Source organism: Odontesthes bonariensis, chromosome 4 (genome assembly GCF_027942865.1).
Source record: "Odontesthes bonariensis isolate fOdoBon6 chromosome 4, fOdoBon6.hap1, whole genome shotgun sequence".
Classification (NCBI taxonomy): Eukaryota; Metazoa; Chordata; class Actinopteri; order Atheriniformes; family Atherinopsidae; genus Odontesthes; species Odontesthes bonariensis.
Genome location: NC_134509.1, coordinates 24,777,080 through 24,798,619, shown reverse-complemented (window position 1 = coordinate 24,798,619; position 21,540 = coordinate 24,777,080). Strand labels below are relative to the sequence as shown.

General features: G+C 40.9%; 2 protein-coding genes across 2 annotated transcripts; both read right to left on the bottom strand.

Annotated features, from left to right (window-relative positions):
- Positions 1 to 175: 175 nt before the first annotated feature.
- On the bottom strand, positions 176 to 7,282 carry syngr2b (synaptogyrin 2b). The gene is made up of 4 exons (XM_075463635.1): positions 7,047 to 7,282; positions 4,503 to 4,740; positions 3,334 to 3,470; positions 176 to 2,302 (listed from the first exon to the last, which is right to left on the bottom strand). Exons 1-4 carry the CDS (start codon positions 7,155 to 7,157, stop codon positions 2,042 to 2,044), a joined length of 747 nt encoding a protein of 248 aa, XP_075319750.1. The 5' UTR covers positions 7,158 to 7,282; the 3' UTR covers positions 176 to 2,041.
- Positions 7,283 to 7,405: 123 nt separating this feature from the next.
- On the bottom strand, positions 7,406 to 20,791 carry LOC142379127 (titin). Its single transcript, XM_075464264.1, has 23 exons — positions 20,654 to 20,791; positions 20,531 to 20,557; positions 20,043 to 20,324; positions 19,666 to 19,959; positions 18,658 to 18,930; positions 18,235 to 18,567; positions 16,558 to 16,668; positions 16,446 to 16,470; positions 16,266 to 16,353; positions 15,527 to 15,537; positions 15,032 to 15,099; positions 14,914 to 14,940; positions 14,694 to 14,817; positions 14,443 to 14,621; positions 13,802 to 13,985; positions 11,975 to 12,081; positions 11,590 to 11,871; positions 11,194 to 11,502; positions 11,000 to 11,101; positions 9,660 to 9,687; positions 7,792 to 7,834; positions 7,615 to 7,680; positions 7,406 to 7,535 (listed from the first exon to the last, which is right to left on the bottom strand). The coding sequence occupies exons 1-23, from the start codon at positions 20,691 to 20,693 to the stop codon at positions 7,437 to 7,439; spliced, it is 3,102 nt and encodes a 1,033-aa protein (XP_075320379.1). The 5' UTR covers positions 20,694 to 20,791; the 3' UTR covers positions 7,406 to 7,436.
- Between the last annotated feature and the right edge of the window lie 749 nt (positions 20,792 to 21,540).

Below are 21,540 nucleotides of genomic sequence, written 5' to 3'. Positions count from 1 at the left end.
GCGCTGTGACTGGCTGCCCACCGCTCCAGGTTGGAATCTGTCTCTGAGTGTGTCAACAGGTGCCAACCTGGATGGGTTAAAAGCGGAGGACAAATTTTGTGTGTATGCATGACAATACATCTAATCTTAATCTGTGGGGGAAAAAACTACTGAATGAATGAAGCAATGTTCTCAATTTGACAAAATAGGCCATTAATAATTTTATTCAAACACAAGTAAATCAGATTTGTGCTTCTTTCACCAACAGGTGAAAGCAAAAGGGAAGAAACTTCAGCTCAGTGTTGACAAAAAGAAGAAACAAAAGCAAAATAGGTTTTAAGCAGCTCATTCTCATTCATAAATCATTCCAATCTCCTTGCTTCTGAGGCATGTACCTTGGTGAACTGTACAATAGTCAAACAATTGCTATTTTAAGAGGTCATTTTTACCTTAAAATATACAATAAATGTCAAAGCTTTGGCCTTGTTACACTTTAAGACAGCATGAAGCACTGCAAATTTTTTACTCATGTTGCTCAAAGTGGATTTTAATGACAAGCTGCAACTTTCACAGGACAAAAAATGACTGGAAAATGACTTTTTGTAGCATGAAAAAAAAAACAGCGAAGCTCTATGCTAAGAGCAGCTGTGATACACAGCTTTTCAATCTAAATATAACTTAAAGATTCAGTTATAGCACATTCCACTCTCATTCATTTTTCTTCCCTAAAAGCTCCTTTAAACTCCTCCCTTTGACTGCAGAAAGTGAATCAACAGCAGTGTCTTTAATGCATTTGGTGTCAGTAATTTCTGCACATATTTAGTCAAAAAGGACAAACAGGTCCATCCACTCGTACAAATATCTCAGATACAGTAACATAAAAACCACTGAGTGTAATCTGATCTACAACCTCCAGAACTGTCAGGCACAAAGTAAACCAGTAGTCCCACTAGCGACAGGTGTGTGATTCTCACTGCTGCAGGCAGAGGTGTTAATCTGTGATCGATATTCACACACAAGCTATGTAGAATAGTTTATACTGAGACCTGTAAACGGCCAAAAAACAGAGCTGAGAAAATTCAGTGTCACCAAGAGCCTGGAGGAAATTTGAGGCTGCTCCTTTAACAAGCCGAGGAGGGCGAAATGCTATTGCGAGTTAATTATTTACTTGAAAACATGTTAAATAAGTGCTTAGTCAACTAGAAGTCCCTTCCTCTTGTCCATCTAAAAGCTAGCTTCAAGTTTAAAGGTCAAATGTGACTATGACTCTCCAAATAAAGTCTTCTGTTTGGCACATGCAGGGTGTCTTTAATAACTTCAGATGGAAAACATAAGAATCCTTTTACTATATCACAAAGATTTCTTAACCCAGAAAAAACCCTTTTAAATGTGATTTTTATTGCTGCATGGCTGATAAATCCCACAGAGCCCATGTTTCAAAAATAATGTCAAAGAAGGACATTTGGCTTTTTAAGCAGTCTTTTCCCACAATACTCGTCTTCAATTTGCTAAATTAATTTACTTTATCCTCGAGAGTAATGAACCGAAAAAGAAGCATCCACTAAAAACAAAAAAGAAAGGAAAGTCAGGCACGTATGGCCACCAAAAATGGCAGTGAATTGTATATACAAATGAACATCCTTAGGGTTTAACAGAGTAAAATGAAATACTTATACATGTCGGCTTCTTCTACTCTGATTGTTGTCATAATGTAATGTCCCCCCCTGGATACATTCTACCTCTCCCCAGCAGGATCGGCCCCTATGAGGTAAAAGTTGCTTTTGCTCACAGGTCTAAGGTCAGTTTACTCAATCCTGAACACTAATCCCCACTGATGCCTTAAGATCTGACCACAGATCTTTCGTAGGCCGCAGCGTCCCTCATCTGTAAATTGAAGTTGCACAGCTCAGGTCCTGGAAACACTTTAAGAAGTGTGTAAAATCAAATGTAAAACCACATCAATATGATATAGCTCTGTGTCTGTGCAGCGCAACTACAGTCACTGTCCTTGCAGATGACCTGGAACACCACCACAAGCCCCCCCCACCCCCCCACCCGTGTCTCAGTACTTTGGCGGCTGATAGCCGGCGTCTTCCTGCGGCTGGAGGTTTGAGGTGAAGGGAGGCTGCTGCTGCATGTTGGGCAGATTGCTGGGGTAACCGGCATAAGTGGTAGGAGTGTACGTCGTGGGGTTGTAGGAGGTGGGTGCGTAGGTCGGAGGGTAGGGGGTGTGATGATCCGGTGGCGGCTCTGTGTAGGTCGGCACGGCGACATCGCCGACGCCACGACGGAAACGCCCAAGGGCAAAGTAGGTTAGGATTCCCTGCACAGTGAGATAATAACGTGGAGGTCGTTAAGATTTTTCGGAAGACTTTTCCAGTAATTAAGCAGACCCAAAAGCTAACAAAACCCTGTCAATGAAACCCTTTCTACATTAAATAAAAGTGTTGGTGAGAGATTTCTATTTTGCTGTGATGGAACAAAAACCTTGACCACTTGTGCTAAAGGTGTTGATGGTCTACCTTGTGGCGATCTAACGACTCCAACACGTCCAAATGTGGACCCCACAAGACCTCTAAGTGCACCCTGTGATATCTGGCATCAATATGTTAGCAGCAGATTCCTTAACTGAGGCCGTCACATCCTCCTGCTTCACATTCACTACCGCTGACCAGAGGCACCATGCGTGTGTTCACGTTTCAGAAATGCTATGATCCTATCATCTGGCTGATCTTGGTGAAATTCACTGCACAGATGTTGTCTTTAAGTTACTTGAATGGCGATTTTGTCAGATGACACTGCGATTATAAAAATCAGGATTTTACAAGCAACAAACTGAAGAAATTGATATTTTTCAGCTGCAACTTGGATGAGAGGACTGAGGACCCCACATCTCTACAGTAAATATGAAGCACCACCCAGCAGATATTAAGCGGACTCAGTCCAAACGTAAGAAAATCTGCCCACCAGAACCTCCAGCAAAGTTAACTGGTGCATCATATCTCTTGTGTTTAAGACAAAAGAATAAAAAAAGCTAGAAACGTGAGGTAATAGAGGACGTTAACAACAAATAGCCCCACGTAGAGGCTTAATGTTTAATTAGCTTAATGCTTAATTTTTTCTCACTGTAAGAACAAGAAACAACTCAAATGTGAAAATAATTTAACATAAATGTCTATGAAATGATATAGAGAGGCTCTTGTCAAAAAGAACCAATAATCTGAATTTTGGTTGATATTTTACTGCTTATTTACTTTATCAACCCACTTATTCAAAGTCAACAGTTACTGCAACAGAGATGCAAAAAAATCCTAGCACGATTAATGAAAATCAGACAGCAGCAGTTGCGCTCACCCATGTGGCAATAGAGAAGAACGAGAAGGCGATGGTTGCGCGTGCAGCGTCCTCTGGGATAGCACGAACATCATGAGTGCGACCCCACTGACTGGCCAACAGGCAGAAACACACAAACCACAGGAAGGTCCATGCCCCTAGAAAACACACAGAGACAGATGCAAAAACTCACTCTTTCCTCTCTGCATGGAAAAATATAACAACTCAGCGGAAAAGTCTGATAAAAACACAAATATTATCGACAACAGCACAGAAACAGCAGAATAAAAAGGGCTCAACTGTCACCATCTGCTCTACTGAACGCAGACTACAATGTCTTTGTTTCCTTTAAGAGGGGCTGAATGTGAACTGCATTGTGCACGGTTGGTGAGTGTTCATTTCATCAGAATCTGCGAGGTCATCCTCCCCCCCCTCACCCTACAGCTCAGTCATCATCTGCTGTGTGCAACAATGAATAATGATGTCAGAAAAACAAGCAGCTGTTTGTCCAGGGCTCAAGGCTTTCACAAGAAGCTCACAATGAAATAAGTAAACGTAAAGTGAAAGAGTAAGGAACAGGGAGAGGTAAGTGTAATCAGTATTATTGTGGTTAAAAATAAAGAACACAAAAACGAACTGCATGTTTTCTTTATGCCGCCACCTGTTCTGTAGAAAATGCAGCCGCCATGCAGTGGGTGTGTCTAAACTTAACAAATAAACTTGCCTCTGTAGTGGAAACAACTGCATGGACAACATTGTTTAGATTTGGAAATACAATCTGCAGAGGGAGAAGTTCTCAGCTTGATAACGAATTATAAAAAATTAACATTACATTGTCTTGCTGAAATATGCAAGGTCTTCCCTGAAAAAGATCATCTACAGTAGACATGTTGCTGCCATGCCATTCAAGATGAGCTCTCATTTTTCAAGAGAGTGAATTCATATGTTTCAGCACTTGCTCTGTTCCTACTGTTGTCTTTGGGCTGGTTTATTTCATCTTTTCCAGGCTGTCAGAATAATTTTTTCAATGCAAACAGGTGCAGAAATGGAAAATGATGAGCGCTGTGAGAGTGAACCACAACAATGAAGCTTTAGGTCACAAATCAAAACAGTGACACAAAAGAAGCTAGAAGCACAAAGCTGCTTCTGCAGCTTTAAATATGACGTAAAGCATGAAAGATTCTGCTCACCTGAGAATCCAAGGTCGGCCATGACAACATACTTCCTCTCCTGTGCGTTGCTCATGAAAGGCACATAGACATCTAACACCAGAAAGGCCACGCACGCCAGGAAGGCGATAACCCCGATGCCAACAGCATAGTGACACGCAGAGTCATTCTCGTTGAAGACACACTTTGCCTGAGCGCTGTGGGGAGTGTTGATATATCCCTCTGCTGTGATACAGGAAAACACCACGATGGCAAACACCTACATTGAAACAGGGAGAAGAAGAAGGCGGCAATGAAGAACTAAACTTTCTCTGACGTGACAAGCAGAGAGGCTCTTCAGGTTTTCCATTAACAACAATCTACATATTTTCCACTACTGCCAACTGATTTTAAAAACAGACTCATTTAACCTCCTGGCTTTGTTTCAGGTCATTAAAGCACTGTGGGAAAATCTACAAGCTGCGTTAAAACTTAAAACAGTTTGTAAGTTTAGCAGTGATAGCGTCTTGTGATGAGTTTGCTTGGCTGTTTTATGTCTGGTGCCCTGTCTTATGTGTCTTTGCAATCATTTCTTGGTTGATCCTTAATCCAGGACAATTATCTCTGATACAATAATGGAGACAATAATGTAACATTAAAGTTTACTTTGCCAGTATTGTCTTCAGGGATTTATGCATTGGCGAGGCCATGAATAAAACTGCCTGCTACTGAAAAAATAAAGCAATCAGGCGCTTTAAAATGAAGTGACGTAACATTTCAACACAAAACTTGTGTCCTCTTCCACTGTGATAAACACGCCAAGCAGCATAACCTGACAACATAGCGTCACAAACAGTCTCAACTCTCATTGGTGTCCCTTTAAATATCCCCACTGCCTCGTCTGGTTCCTCTGACTATCCCGTGGTCGCAGTCGACAGCTATCCGCTCTGATTACCCGCCACACCATGTGACCTATTTCTGAGTGCAGCTGCCTGCCATGTGATTCCAGAGATGCCACCAGCTCCCTCACAACACTCAACACTCATAATGAGACCGGGAAGGAGGACAGAGAGGGCCTGTTTAACGGTTGGGAAGAGGGAGGCCGTCATTCCTGCTGGTGGGATGAGACCAGCGATACAGAAAATGAGGCAAACGGGGAGCAAAGACAGGGGGAGTTCCAAAAAACAAGACGTGCGTGAAGCAGGGACTTCCAGAAGGGAACGTGGAGGTTTCAGAACGTGACAGGACAGAAAGCAAACATATGGGAAATACAAAAAAATTCCAATTGGTGCAAATATTCTATGAGCATGTGCTTGTCAGTAAACAACCAAACCAACACTGGCAACCTTTCAACTAAAACACTATGCTTAGTCACGAAAATACAATTAAGGTGCAACTTTGAGACTTCTTTGTGCTAGCACAGGTCAAGTAATGTGATTAACACAAAGAGCCACTGTGTAAAGACCTTTTTCAACCCAAGAGCAGATTTAGTGCATTAAGGGACACGTTGTTATGGCTGTAGAAAAAAAAAAACAACCCTCCCTTGTGCCAAAGGTGCTTCCTCATGAGATTAAAATCACCAGAATTACACGTTGATCTAACCAGAAGGAATCTGAGATGAGCTGAGCGCAGCTGCACTGAGCATGTGTGTGTCTGAGGGGAGATCAGTAGCAGACAAGAGTAACAGAAAGGGTCAACAGGGGGGAGAGGTATCACCTTACCTGCCTGCTCACAGCCGATGTGTTTACCACCAACACACACATGATCTCTGACACATTCATGGTTTCCTCATAACATGCATATAAACACCAGCTCCAGCCAAGGGCACATTCTGTCCTGAGAAGTCATCTGCCACCCCGAATGTGCAACAATTTCTAGATTAAAAGGAGTGTTTTGTCTTTGTGTTGCCCCTGCTTGCACATCACCTGGAAGACTTCAAGCTTCAATTGTGGAGCAGACAATCAAGTAAAGTGGCTGTGAGATGAGATAGTTTTATCTCACCAAAGAGATGATCAAGGACAGATAACACAGTCAACTAAAGTTGGCCAATATGTCTACGTATTAACAGTCTCACAAACAGAGTTTGGACTTTCCAGATAAGTGTCCTGTGATTTCCCTAACAACAAGTGACCACAAATGTATCGCAACTTCTCTCAACTTCCCTTGTTGGTGAATTCCTCTCGTTATGCTCCATTTGTCAGCGTAAGCTTTCAGAATCAAAATATACCGATGCTATCGACAATCTGCTGTTTAACACGGATAAAATGAGCTCAGAGATTACAGTTTATTCAACGTGACATATTCATCTGTCGCTGAGCTCCCGGAAGTGAGGATCTCTGCTATAGTTTCTGTCTTTTGTCCTTTGATAGTGGCAGAGTTGAGCAGCGCTGTCACCGAGCCGCTGTCATAGAGCAGCTGCAGGAAACATGACGCCCGCATGAGAAACAGCATAAAGCAGCAACTTGTTCAGATTTTTTTATTATTATTAAAAACATCGTTTTAAACCCTCCTCTCAGCCAGATTGCAGCTCCACACCACCTGTTCTCAGACCAGGCTGAATATTCTCTCGGTCTCTACTGAACTCACCCAACTGAGCAGCCGCACAATGGTTTGCGGCTGTCGGACGAACTTGTTGAAGTCGAAGCCTCCTCCTGCGAGCGCAGCCCCGTACGCACTTGCGCCACCTGTCTCCTCCATTCAGTCGATCCTCCGGAGCTCTTCGTATGATTAGAACCGAGCTGACTAGACAGCCTGCTGAGTTCAACTGAACTAAAACCAATAGCCGCAGCCGCCTCCTGCTGCGCTGTTTCGCTGAAGACGGAGAAGAGCTGCGCGTAAAGGGGCGGAGCTGCGCTGCTCAGACCCTCTGCAAGTGAAGCTGTTTTTTCTCAACGCCACAGTTTTCCATTGATTAATTCAACAAATATTCACACAAGACAGCAAAGCACAAAGCATCACCAGAACAGGTTTATTTAATTACAACAGTGTTAACATTGCTTCTGAAACGTTTCCATCCTCCAGAGTCTTCTTCTCTTGTTCAATTTGGGGCCATTCATCCACAGAGGCCCAAGAGGCCTGGTTAGGAGATCAAGAGAAGAGTTTCACTTTTTGTTTAAGACATACTGGATGATGTAATAAATGAATGTGCCCTCACCTGATCGAATTCATCCTCTACGGCTGCTTTAATTACATAAGGATCCTCATGATAATCTGACGAATACTACAAAAAAAAAAAAAGATAATGGAAAGCCATTTAGTGTGTGATCATAAAATATGGCAAAAGAATACAGTGGCCGCAGTGAGTGCATAAAATACAGGAGTTTTGACTAACCAGCTTCTCCTCAGCAAACCTTTCGTCCATTTCCAGGCTCAACCTGAGAGGAAAACAGCAGTGTTACCAAGCTGGTCAGCTCAAGGGTTTGGATGCTTTAATGTGGAAAAAACTTATTTGCTTCTGTCTGATGCACTTTGTTTTACCACCTTTAACTTAAAGTTGCCCTGAACCACTGACCACACTTTACTCCTGAGACTCTACCCCTCTAAGGTGCTCTTTTTATACACCCACTTGTGTTTCATGACCTTTCGTTAATCAACCTAATTAGTTGCAACATGTTCCTCTAACTGTTTCTTATTAGAACCACTTACTTTTCCGGCCTTTTGTTGCTCCAGTCCCAACTTTTTTGTGTTTTTAATATAATTCACAAGATATAACCTCTGTGTATCAATGTGTTTTTTGTAAAATGTTAATTGGATATTTATCGTTTCAGTACTCCAGACCTGCATCACAGCCTTGTGTACATGTGATTAAACTCTCATTCCTGTGGAGTCTTTATTTCCTGAGTCCAGACAGATATTTCTTTCCATATTTCATTAACTTCATGATGTTTTCAAACAAATCAAGAAAAACAGTCTAAGAAAAGACAAAAAGATCTTCTTTTGACAATTCAACGATACTCCCAGTCTGTTCTGTTTGTTAGAAAATAGGCAGGGAGGCATTATATTACACAGTGATGTAGACATTTGGTAGAAGAAAAAGGCTGTAATACAAGTTTGTGTGTAGTTTAGGAGAAGTGCTAAGCTCCTTTTGGTACTGCCTTTGAACTTTATACTTTTGCAGACTCTTTGCAAGGATAGAAAGCAACAAAGCAAACTTAAAGAAAGGTAACAACCCCAATTTAAGATGCAGCTGTGAACATTCTTATTGCTTCACAGCAGGAAATGAATGCAACACAAATCAGTAAAACAGGATTATGTTGGAATACTTTGTACCTTATCTGAGAGTTTTATCCATAAACTCACAAACTGGAGCAGCTTAGAACACTTGTAGCTTATTGCTACATGAACACTGAACCCCACCACAACTTCCTGTCTCATGCTGCCATCAGCTGTCATCATGTGTCATGAAAAATTTTGTGACAAACTGAACCTGATCCACTGATCGAACTGGACCAATGTTTATAACATTCACGTTCCCACCTCAATTTTTATGGCTTTTATCTGAAAAAGGTTCTAAAAGAAACAGCCGGGTAACAAATAAAAAAGAAACAACATGAACCCCTAAGGGCTAAAAATAATGTTGCCAGGGGGGATTACTTTACTTGTTTTGGATACTTAGAAGGAAGGGTCTCAGCAAAATAAAAGCAATATAAATTTGTTCTTCATGATCATATTTGTCCTCTGGTGAAAGATCGCTATCCTGATGGGAGTGATCTCTCCCAGGATGACACCCCACACAAATACTGGGGTCTTTGTTGGTACCAGACCTCAAACCAAGTCAACACTCGCCCGACATGACAGACAGACCTCTACCATCATGATCAAAACACTAAATGAGGGAATATCTTTTTGGCCAAGTAGTTCACAATCCTTCAGTGCATTGTTTTTGGGCGCTGTTATATGCAGTTTAACATTTAACAACAGATTGTTGCTGCTTTGGACTTTGACATGAAAGCATTTGTGTTGATAAAGGAAAACAGGAAGCGGGCCATTGTACTTTGTCACTTAGCATACACCATTGTGTTCTTCGGTGGTGCATGAACCTCCAACATGTTATTCTTCCTCAGAAATAGTTAAAACACAAGCTGACTGAGAAACACATTGCACAATTGTCTTCACAAGAGGAAGAAACAACCTCAGAGCCACCAATGGGGTCAGCATTTTTTTCAAGGCGTACCACAACTGAACAAAGATGTAACTCACACAGGGTTCTCTCCGTATTGTCTCCGTCCTGAAAGAAGAACAGGCAAAGTTACAGTATTTCTCAGCAGCAGCACAAGATACAAACCTAATTCCAAAAGAAAAAGTTGAGATGCTGTGTAAAATGTAAATAAAACAGAATGTTGTCGGTGTGACGTTTCTGCAGTGTGCAAGTTGTTGTTTTACGTGGAAGGGTTAGCGCTTGCCCCTTAGCCACCACGTATTAGCCTCGCATGACATGCTGTGCGGACAGAGCGATCTCCACACAGGGAGCGCAGATTTGCACCTCTCTGTGTCCTACTATCATTATTTGACAACCTCTAGCAATGGAAACACGCTTCAAATGCCCCGGAGTTCCCCTTTAAAGAGGCAGAGTCTCTCAGAAGTAAAGATAGGCAGAGGTTCAGCAGTCAGCAAAAAAACTGTGTCTCAAATTGTGGAAATTTGCAAAGACTCTGAATATTCCATCATTTACAGTTCTAAATATCATCTAAAGGTTCAGGGAATCTGGAGACATTTCTAAAAATTAGAGATCACTGGCTGTGAGCACAGTTCACCTTGGTTAAAGCTCATATCATGCGATATAAGAAGAAGCAAACATTATCCAGAAACACTGCCATCTTCTCTGGACCAAAGCTCATTTGAGATTAATCAAAGTTTGGATGCCCCATCCTCCAGAATAAAGAAGAGAGAGACCATAAAGCTTGTTATCAGCACTCAGTTCAAAAGCCTGTATCTCTGATGATGTGGAGGTGCATTAGTGCCTATGGAACTGGAAACCTGCACATCTGGAAAGGCTCCATCAATGCAGAAAGGTACATACAGATTTTAAATGAACATATGCTCCCATCCAGATGATGTCTTTTTCAGGGAAGACCTTGCATATTTCAGCAAGACAACGTTGAACTGAAACAACAGCACAGCTTCATGGTAGAAGAGTCCAGGTGCTGGACTGACCTGCCGGCAGTCCAGAGCTTTCACCACCTGAAAACGTTTAAAATACGACAAAGAAGACCCAATATTCCTCTCCCAAAAGTCTAACAGCTGGTCTCCTCACTTCCCAGATCTTTGCAGACTGTTAAAAGAAGAGGGGATGCTACACAGTGGTGAACAGGACCTGTCCCACTTTTTTGTAGATGTGTTGCTACCATCAAATTCAAGATGAGCTCATATTTTTATTTTAATAGTAAAACGTGTTACTCTCAACATTTGATATGATCTCTTTGTTTTAAATATGAACAAATTCTTATATGTTAATTATATTCATAAATCATTGCATTCTGTTTTAATTTACATTTTACACATCAGTTTAACTTTTTTGTGAAAACAGGCTGTAAACTCACTGAACGTCACTCCAATCAGGCAACAAAAGGACACAATGAGAATCAGGGCTGTGAAGCATCCGAAGACAACTGCTACCACAAAGTCAGGAAGGCGATTCAGCACTAGGAGAAGATAAAAAAAATACATGAAACCACCGATCATCTGTCACGCAGAAGTCTCACTCAAATGACCAGCAGCAGTTGATCAGCTGTACCTTCGTTATCCAAATATTTCCCCTTGCTGCGTATGACAGTGGTGTTGTCGAAGCTGTCCGACACCTCACAGTGGTACGTCCCAGCGCTGCTCCTCCCCACGGAAAGCAGGAGTATGGATTGCTCTGGCAGCTGCTCCTCGAACACATAGTAGAAGCTGCCTCGACCGCGTAAAAGGGTTTTGTTGAGGTACCACTGGAATTGGGGATGAGATCCCTTTGCTGCCTTGCAGAAGAGCCTCAGGCCAATGACAGCAAAGTTGGCCGCCATGTCCTGCTCATAACAGATCATCACAGGCCCACCAACTTGGACTGTTGGACAGATAGATTGAAAAGGATGTGACGGCAACTTGAAAAATTGAATCCATCTCAGACTGTTATGTTAACAGTTTGACATACCGACTTCTATGGGCAACCACCGACTGTATGTGGTCTTCTCTCCGTTGTTTGCCTGGCACTGGAGCGATCCGAAGTGCTGGTTCATGATCAGTGGAACCCTAAATGTTGCCCGTCTCTCTTCAGCTGTCACACTGCTGACCAGTTCTGAGCTGTTGTACAGGGAAATGTTGATAGGCAAAGTTCCTCTTGCTGGCTCACAGGTGACTATGACAGAATAATTGCTATAACTGTCTAAATCCTCCTTTAGCACGGTGTAGGAGATTTCAGGGTTTGACACCAAATCTGAGGGAACAGGAAATGGGAGGAAGCTGTACTGCTGAGCTGTATTTCAAAGAAATTATAAAAAGAAAATCTAATCAGAAATTCAATACAGATGCCACCCAACCTTTGACTCTGATCACGACTTTAGAGCTGTTGGTGGTGAAGACAGACGTTTTGTTGAAGATGTTGGAAGCACTACACATGTAGTCGCCGCTGTCTTCGGAGGTGACTCTGAGGGAGACACAGATAGTTATTCCAATGACATTCTGATAACTTCCGATTTCTTTCTAGGCAGTTTTAGACAGATTTTAATTGAGTTGTACAACAATGGATATAATCAAGAAATAAGGATGGAGGATTTTATATACTTTTCAGTGTCATATTAAGCAGTTTTTTTTCAACAGTCACATGCACAGCGTGAGTTGAGCTACAATTAGACTTTGACCTGGCCATTTACTTAGACCACCATCCTTGTCCTGGTATACATACGCAGGAGCAGAATCATCGGAAGTCGTAACTCTGGGACTTTGAGTAAACATTACAGACATTCTTCAGCTTCTAACTTCCTCTGTGGGATTTTGTGGGATGATGCTGCGGTTATACAATCAGGATTTAAATAAAGCATAGCTACATTCGGGAAAAACAAATTGGTTGAAACATGTCACGATCATGTTTGACTGTGTTGTTTTGCTGTGGTTTCTGAGTCTTAGATGGGGCTGGGCAGGTTTCTTGGGAGCCCGGGGGGAGCACAGTTAGACAACCAGTTTTCGCCAGATTGTCTGACTACTCCAGTGGTAATTAAGCCAACTCCTTTGTTGTATTGCAAGTTAAATTCCAAGCTCTGACCTTGGATTCCTATGCTCAGGCTGGCATCTGTTGTTACCTCTTCCTTGTTCCGCATACCTTTTCGCCCCAACGCCGACTCAGAACCTCTACACCACAGCCAGCTCCTACTGTGGAGCATCCTCTCCACTTTGGATTCCCTCCTGGATCGAACATACCCATTTCCTTATTCGGAACCTCACTTATCATCTCCCTCCTGTCTCAGACTTCCACATTTACCTGGATCCTCCCTTCGGCTTACAACACCCACTACTTGTAAATAAACTCTGTTCCAGCTCTGATTCTCCCTGAGTCCTGTGTCTGCTCTTGGGTCCGTTTTTGTGAGGCAGGTAGACACACAGGTGACAAAACATAGGTTTGATGGGCTTATTTCCAGTCTTATTTCTGATGTTTACCTCAAATGGAAAAATATGTGAATGAGAGCGGCTTTGATGGGGAGTTCGGCTGCATTTATATAAACTTACACTTTGTTTTTACAAAAAATCCTTAAAAAGCCCTGTTGGGTCTAAATGAGTGTATAAGTACCGGTGAGATTTGAACCATATGATCTGGGTGTGTTGGTTCAGTTTTTGAGCTTTTGTTTAGTATGATTTTAGTCTTTTATGTTTACATAATTTTTAAAAGTCTGGTTTCAGTTGGACTTACAGAATAAATATTACTTTTCTAATTTACATTGTGGAGAAAAATGACGAAACCAGTATCAGAGGAACCTAAATCACAAATTTGAAATGGAAGATGATCCCAGACGAGCCCCCATTTGTTGCCAGTTTGACTTAGTTTGCTAATAAATTATGAGCCAGTCTTTTATTTGCTTTCCTTCACTTAATGCAGCAATTTAAAGCAAAATAAATCATATTTTTTTATGTTTCTAATTGTGTATTTGTCTATGGATTAAACAAAAGAGATAAACAATGTTTATTAGTAACTTTTAAAGGTGGGATCAATCTTATTTTCAGTTCATAACTTAAAATATAAAAAGTTGATTTCTTAAAATACCAAACATGTCTTTTCATATTTCTAACATAACACATGTGTTCTTATTTATCACCAAATAGAAGCACACAAACCTCAGCATTCCAGTTTTATGGACTCTCACATAAAAACTGACCTGTGGATCGTAAGACAGTCGTCTGCAAACAAGTGGACAGGAGACGGAGAAATGAGCCGACCATCAAGCAGCCACTTAAAGGTCACATGGTTTCCAGCAATAAGTTGACATCGTAGCTTCAACCTATTTCCCTCATAGAGCTCCTGTTGACCCGAATGGACAATCTTTGCACCTTTAACCGGCTCTGCAGGACAAATACAGGTCGAAATTTAGTTTAAAACACAGGAATTCTGACTGTCTGAGAAGGTTATGTTGTTCTGGAGTCACTGATTTAAATAAGACTTTATTCTGTTTGTATTTGTCTCCTCTTGATTTGTCTTTCACCCTCATGGTTTCTTGTGTTTTTAGTACCTACACTTTTCTCTGTAATCATTTATTAGTTTTTTGGTTGTTTTCTTGGTTAAGCTTACTTTAACCCTGCATTCAGTCCTGAGTTTTGATCTTGTCGTTACTCCTAGTATCCTCAGTTTCCCTGTATGATCATCAGTTTCACTTCCACACCTGTCTCCAACTCCATCAGCCACTTCCTCATTAGTTCCCCTTAGTATATATGTTTTTCTTTCCTTACAGTCCAGAAAATTTGTTAAAAGCTTACAGAGAGATGAACATGCTTTGCAGTATGATATAGTGAAGGGACTCACCGATAACCTTGAAGAAGTATGAGTTGCTGACAGTGGAATTTATCTCAGTGTTGTTCTGTACGCTGGCGACACATTCCAGGTCGCCCTCGTGCACACGTTTGATTTTTTTGGGAATACTTGCAACCTCCTCCCCTTTCAGAAGGGTGTATTCACCCAACATGTCTTCACGGTCCCCTTTCCTATAAACGGCAGGTAATCAGGGGAATGTTTTGAAAACAATATTATTCCGTCTTTAAATTCAATCTACTTACTTGAATAACTTTAGCAGGATAGATTGATTCTTTGGGTTTGGAATTTCACAGTGAAAGGAAACAGATTCTTTAACCAAAGCCTCCAAGGGGCCAGAAAGATGCGGAGGTTTCAGAAATAACTGACCTGTCAAAGAAATAAAATAACAAGCTCTTGCCACACAGAACCACCAGCCACTTTTTTACATCAACCGACAAAACATAAGCAATAAAACAGACTTACTGCTCTCCTTGGTGCAGTAGCACAACCCTGCAGGAATTAACAAGATATGAAATACTTTATATTGAAAGTTTTCTTTATTTGAAGTGTGCTTTAAAGAAGTTTGTGTTGGTTTGCTTACCTAGAATGACCACAAAGATGGAGGAAGACATGTTGAAGAAAACCAGAAGTCTTTGATACAGTAAAAGGCTTCAATTTTGACAGTTTTAACTGGACGGTCACACACTCTTAGAGACATGTGTAAGTAACTGATAGCGATGAAGTGCAACACCTCCCTGACGTTCCCTCCCTCCCTGTAATGTCACATCAGTTGGCTCCTGCCATAACTGTCATGTTGTTATTTGGTACGAATATTAAACCGAAACAAGTCAGACACACAGTGAAGTAAAGATGAAGCTGTAATCAAGGATTTATTTTTAAAAATAGTTTAATAAATTAAAGATTTTATTTGCAAAAAAACATGATCAGATACAGAAGATGTTTAATACAATTTCTTACTCTTTATCCAGGGATGTATTAAGAGGGTTTTATAACCTCTTTGGCAACTTTATGGCAACTTATTTTTTTTTAAAATCAAACAATATCAAAAGATGTGCAGGATCCTGTCATATCACACATCTCCATGGTCTGAAACAGAAACAGAGAGAAGATCATTATGTCTTTTTGGTTTATGCCTGATTCATTCATCAAATCTTAAAGAGCAGATTCTGCAGGAGAGACTTCATACGCACTTAGAAAACCTCAAACTTTTGCTAGTTGTGCTGAGCAGTTGTTCATTTCTTCAGGAATTTTCACAAGCCTAAAATCAACTTCCATCTGTTATCTTTTACTGTGCATCATCTCACAGCTTTATTTAAAAAACAAAAAAATGGTGACAAGAATAACACCTGTTGTGGTGTGGAGAGGACATCCTGGGCTTTCCAATCATGTTTCTTACCTCAGTAGTTGCAACATGCTCCCCCAGCTGTTTCTTTTCTGTACGCCTCACTTTTCAAGCCCAGTACCAACATTTTAAGTGTTGCTGCCATCAAATTCAGCTGATATTTTTCATAAAACAGTAAGGTGTCTCACTTTCAGCATTTGTTTTCTGTGTTCTATTGTGAAAAAAATGACTGGTTTATAAGATTTCTCAATCATTGTACTCTGTTTTTATTTACATTTTACAGTTTCCCAACTTTTTGGAATTGAAGTTGTACGTATCAGAGATAAATTAGATATTCCAGTCTGAGCATCATATTATTAGGTTTTCTTTGCATGGAAACTCTCTGTAAGGCAGCATAAGCAAATAGTAGGTCTTACTTAATTGATTCAAACCACATTATATACATAACTCCTCTTTAAGTTGGCTTGTTTACCTGATTCTGTCCTTCATAATCTGCCGAGAAAGCATCAGTAAACATGCCCCTTGACTGAGACTCTGGTTCAGAGAGATGTGGTGCAGAGCTGGGAGGGGGAGGTAAAAACACAGTCAAACAGACTGATTTGAGTTATTGAGAAACAATAAACTGACTTATCTTCACTTTGGTTAAACTTACTTCGCAGGAGGAATGTTGGTGAGAGCTGTGAGCAAAGTGACAGGCAGATATCATTATATGCAACGACACATCTCCAATCAATAAAATTCTTTACACATGCACGTTCACACACCTGGTTTGTGGTCAAACATCTTGAACACACACGCTGAGCTGACCGCCAGCATCACGAAGAAGAAGCAGCAGAACACTATGGTGATAACCTCTAAGGGGGTCATGATAGGCTCTGTGAAAGACACGGGACAAAAACATTTTCACAGTACCGTCGAGGCAGCATACAAGTTTATAAAAAGAGCATTTATCATTTTTACTTGGTGTTGTTTCACTGCAGGGTGTTGCTTCATGTTGCTGCATGGAGTTAAGGATCCTGTCTGATTGAAGGTAAAAGAGCGCAGACACCTCACACAGAGAACACGAGAAAATACAACTGTTTGACATTTTGGGTTTTCTTGGAGAAATTTAGACAAAAGGGTCAACATAACTCTCATGTCCACTGAGTACAAATTGGTCAAATTTACCCAGTTGTACCGATAAATCTCACTGATTATAGTGTAGAGTTAAAACTACAATCTGTACATGACTATTTCTTCGCTTGGAGCAGTAGCTTCTTTGGAAGAAAATCAAGATTTAAAGATTGTTATTGTGGGATCCATATCTTTTATACAGATATGGATTTTTTTTTTTAGGGAACTGCATTGTATTTAAACCTTCAACCTAATAATCACAACACCTAAAGGCTAAAGGCACATATAATGTTTTTATATAAGAGACAGTTCTACTTCCCGGAAGGATTCATATACTTCTAAAACCTCCCAGAATGTTCCCAAACTCACATAAGAAGCCAGCAACACTGATATTGATGTGCAATAGAAACAAATCCAGAGGTCATTTTCACTGGATCTGGATCTGCCAGAGGGACGCTCTGAACCTCTGAATTGTGACTGTATCACTGATTGAAATCACAAAATGGCAACAGCAGGCTTCTGAAGCATCTTAAAAGAAATATGATTTGTAAAATTTAGAAAATTCTGTGGGGTTTGAGCTCTAAATGACAGCTTTCCAGTGATTACTTCGTCCTTTCAACAGTCCACATCTCTAAATTAACAAATTTACTTTGATGAAAAGCAGCAATTTTACACATTTAAAGGCTGGAACCATAACATTTTTATGATCTTACAAGCTGTTCAGCTCCTCTTCTATCCATTTTTTAGTTTATAATGCAAAAAGCTGATAATACATGATGGCTTTGTCTATTTTATGTGTCAAAATTTGCATTTGAAAATAAGCACTTTTATGTTTTTAAAGTCCTTATTCTGGCTTAAGCTGTCAGACTAGCATAGCTAAGTTATAGCTTTATAGCTTTATAACTTATAACTTTCCTTTTTAAACTGAAAGGTAATGTAAATCATGACAGACTAGACGGTCTTCTGAGGGCTTATTATTTAATCTTTTCCTATCTGCCAGGTTGCTGCACAGGTTTTAGTCAGATATGGCTAACAATGTGAAAAGAAATCCCAGCAGAGCAGCCCTTCTGTTTCCTAAATTAAAAAAGTCCGAGTCTAAACTTTATTTCAGGACTCAGGAAAATGATTATTTACTCTCTGATACTTAGTCTAAGTCTATCGGCTGTTATGCTTTGTGCTAAGCTGCTGATATATTAATGACTGACTGTAGCGAGTGTAGAGAGTGATATTGATCTTTTTTTGTAGGAACATAATCAAGCTCATTCCTAAAGTCTGCAACTATTCCTTTAAGACCACTGTTACTCTGGGCCTACTGCTGATCCATTCACCTGTGACTTGGACCAGCACAGCTGCACTCTCCAGCCATGGCCCAGAGTCATCGTAGCTGTCTCTGGCCCTGCAGCGGTAATACCCAGAATCCTCTGGTCTGAGCTCAGTGAGGATGAGGGTTTGTCTTTGGTCGGTGACGGCTAACTGAGACGGAATGAGCTGAATCTGAGAATCCACATGTGACCCAGAAGGAAGGACAGAGTTGTTCAAAAGCCAAGAGATAAAAGGGAAGGTTCCTCTGCTGATTTGACAGCTCAAGCTGGCAGCAGACAGTTTGGATTCAGCCGTGTACAGATAGTCCACTTCCACTTTTACATCCCCTCCGACTGGGACTGGAAAGGCAGGAGGGAGGAGAACAGTTAGTGAAGAGCAGAATTAAAGCCCGTGGATCACTGAAAGAGAAAACATCTTGCACGTCTCACCTACTTCCAGAGTCACAGGCACACTTTTCAGCTCCTGCATCTCAGTTTTCACTCGACATCGAGCCTCACCCATGTCCAGTCCGGGTACCATGGGGACTTGGAAGGAGGCAGCGAGGGACTCAGTAGCTGGGACAGAGCCAACCTCCTTGTCATCAAGTAAAAGGGAGAAATTCGCCGGAGGGCTCCCTGTTGATGACCAGCATGTTACATTGCCACGGTAACCATCTGAAACCTTGAAAATGTTGAAGGAGAGCTTCGGTTTTGAAAGAAAAACTGGTCCAAGAAGATGAGAAGAGAGATGACATGTTATTTGTTAGGAGAAACTTAAATCTAACTAACATTTCAATGAGGCTCTTGTGATTAACCCAAATTAATCTACAGTGAAAGCAGAATGAAATATCAAAGTGTGGAACCAATTTCCCAGGATGCTTGTTTTCATTGTCCGTAGAACGAGTTTAAAATCCGTTACAAGAATAAAGCGTCACAGCTTCAGATTCTGTTGCAGCATGTTTCAAATTGAAGGCGCATATATTATGAGAATACCTGTTTGTCGAGCTCTGTGTTTACCGGGAGTGAAGGCTATGACTGCTCTGTTTGTGTGATATGTAGGAAGATAAATAAGTGTTCTCTATTATTCTCTGTGACTCTGCTTTAATCTTCAGCCGTCTGTCTTAGTAATTGTAATTGTGTTTTTGTTGTTCTGATTAGTTTCTAGTTGCTTTCAGTTTTGTTTCTCTCCATGTCTCTATATGTCCTCGGCTGTATTGGTCATGTTCCCAGGTCTCCGTGCACAGCTGTTTCCTGTTAATCACTCATCTGCTGTCTCTCTACTCATCAACCACCAACCGTCGCAGTATGAATAACGTCATCAGGATTCATCCTCTGAGAACTACGAGTGCTCGCACAAAGTTGCATCGTGATCTATTAAATGGCTGTTACGTTACAATCTTTCTGATACAGAAAGTATTTAGTATTTTCTGCTCCATTTGAATTTTTGTTGATATTTACCTTTGACTACCACCTGGATCTCTGTGCTGGTGGAAAACCTCCTGATATCCTGCACTGCGGACCAAGCCATGCAATAATAATTTCCAGCACACTCTGGAGTCACCCTCTCTATCACAAGTTTGTTTCCAGAGACATAGAGGGTAGAGGTTGAAGACTTTAACTCCTTTGTGTTGAAAAACCAGGTGTAGGAAAGGTGGGAGCCACTGTTGACGTCACAGCTCAGGGCGATGCGTGACCCCTCGTATACGACTGGAGGGAAGGGCTCAGAGGTAACTCTGGTGTTTGATGCGGGAACTAAAAATACACAAATTACACATTTATGAGCATGACAGGAACTTTGGTAATGTTCAGTAAAACACCCTGAAGGAGATACTCACTGACAACACTCAGTTTGATGCTGTTGCTGACTCCTGTGCTTCCTCCAGCTGCCGACTTACACTGGTATGACCCGTCTGATGCTGCAGTGACCTTCGTGCGGAATATTGCAGTCTGATCCCCTTCGTGATCGACATGTGTGCCAATCAGAAAACTACCGTTTCTCATCAGCTCATAGGTGACTGGTGGAGAAGAGCTGGGTGCAAAACATCTGAAAGTCACCCTCGTGTTCAGGTAGGCCATGTCAGGACCAGTCAGCAGTGGCTGAAAAGAGCTTGATTCACCTGGAAAAATGAAATGAAACAGAGTGCTTGGAACCCGATAACATGTGATGTAACCATCCATTTTAATCAGTGTTATTCGACCTGAGAACACCCCAAACTATACTGTTCACCTTTACCTCTAATAATCTGAAAAAAGGCCTTTAAACATAGTGAACTTAAGCCAAATATTTGTAAACTGAGCACCGTATCTGAAGCATCACACTTACTTATCTTGGTGAGCAAACATGCCAGCGCTGAAAAAAAACAACATTATGAGTTGGAATAATGTTTTTTTTCCCAGTAAATAATCAATTTAAGTTGATATCTTTAATGCAGTTTATATTACTCACCCAAAACTGGCAACAAATTAAGAGTGTGACAAGTCTTCATAACAAAGACACGTATCGTTTGCCTGTTATTTATTTTTAGGTTACATGTCTGTGTGTGTGTGCGCGTGTGTGAGTGAGTTAAAGTGAAGGGGTGTTACACATATGTTGCAAATAGATAACATACAGTATTACGCTGCATGTTTGGTTTAGAGTCTTTATGATGTCACATGCAAGTAAAGCTTAAAAACATGCATAAACCCCAAAAGACTTTGATGTGAATCAGGAAAAAAAACAAAACATTCACAGTCACTTCAGTATGGGGAATTTAAATTCATGAATGATACTAGTTTTATTGGTTGTATGAATATATTAAGCACATAAAAAGTTTATATACAAATTGTATTAGTAAAGCTTTACACATTCACAAGGACAAAATACTTATCGGTCACATAAAAAGCAACACAATACATCACATGATGGTCACATTAATACTGGTCATAGCTGTATTTCTTATCTTTGTAATTATTGTATCTGTAAAAGTAGAGTTCATCAGTCTGACTTCCAGTGTTGTATAAAGTACTGAAATCTCACACTCAAGTAAAAGTATAGGTACCCCTCCAAAATATGACTTTGGTAAAAGTCCAAGTGACTGACTGAAATGTTACTTGAGTTAAAGTCTTAAAGTATCCGAAACGTCTTGTACTTAAGTGTGAGAATTACTGTAAAAATAGATGTACTTAAAGGTGGGGTATGAGATCTTGGAAAAACGGTTCCTGCAAGCTATATTTTTGAAAATACACAACCTTGCCTCTCCCTTCAGCCCACCCCTCAAAACCACGCCTTCAAAACACATGAACGAGTCATGTATCTGTGAACGCGCAGGGGGGAGGGGGGAGGGGGGCTGACGG

Coding starts and splice junctions, on each gene's coding strand:
- syngr2b (XM_075463635.1), bottom strand. CDS start 7,157: ATGGAGGAGACAGGTGGCGCAAGTGCGTACGGGGCTGCGCTCGCAGGA. Junction 4,741..7,046: donor TTGTGCGGCTGCTCAGTTGG/GTGAGTTCAGTA, acceptor GTTTCAATGTAG/GTGTTTGCCATCGTGGTGTT. Junction 2,303..3,333: donor TCTTCTCTATTGCCACATGG/GTGAGCGCAACT, acceptor CTCACTGTGCAG/GGAATCCTAACCTACTTTGC.
- LOC142379127 (XM_075464264.1), bottom strand. CDS start 20,693: ATGAAGACTTGTCACACTCTTAATTTGTTGCCAGTTTTGG. Junction 16,471..16,557: donor GATGTTTGACCACAAACCAG/GTGTGTGAACGT, acceptor CTTTGCTCACAG/CTCTCACCAACATTCCTCCT. Junction 7,835..9,659: donor CAATACGGAGAGAACCCTGT/GTGAGTTACATC, acceptor TTTTCCTCTCAG/GTTGAGCCTGGAAATGGACG.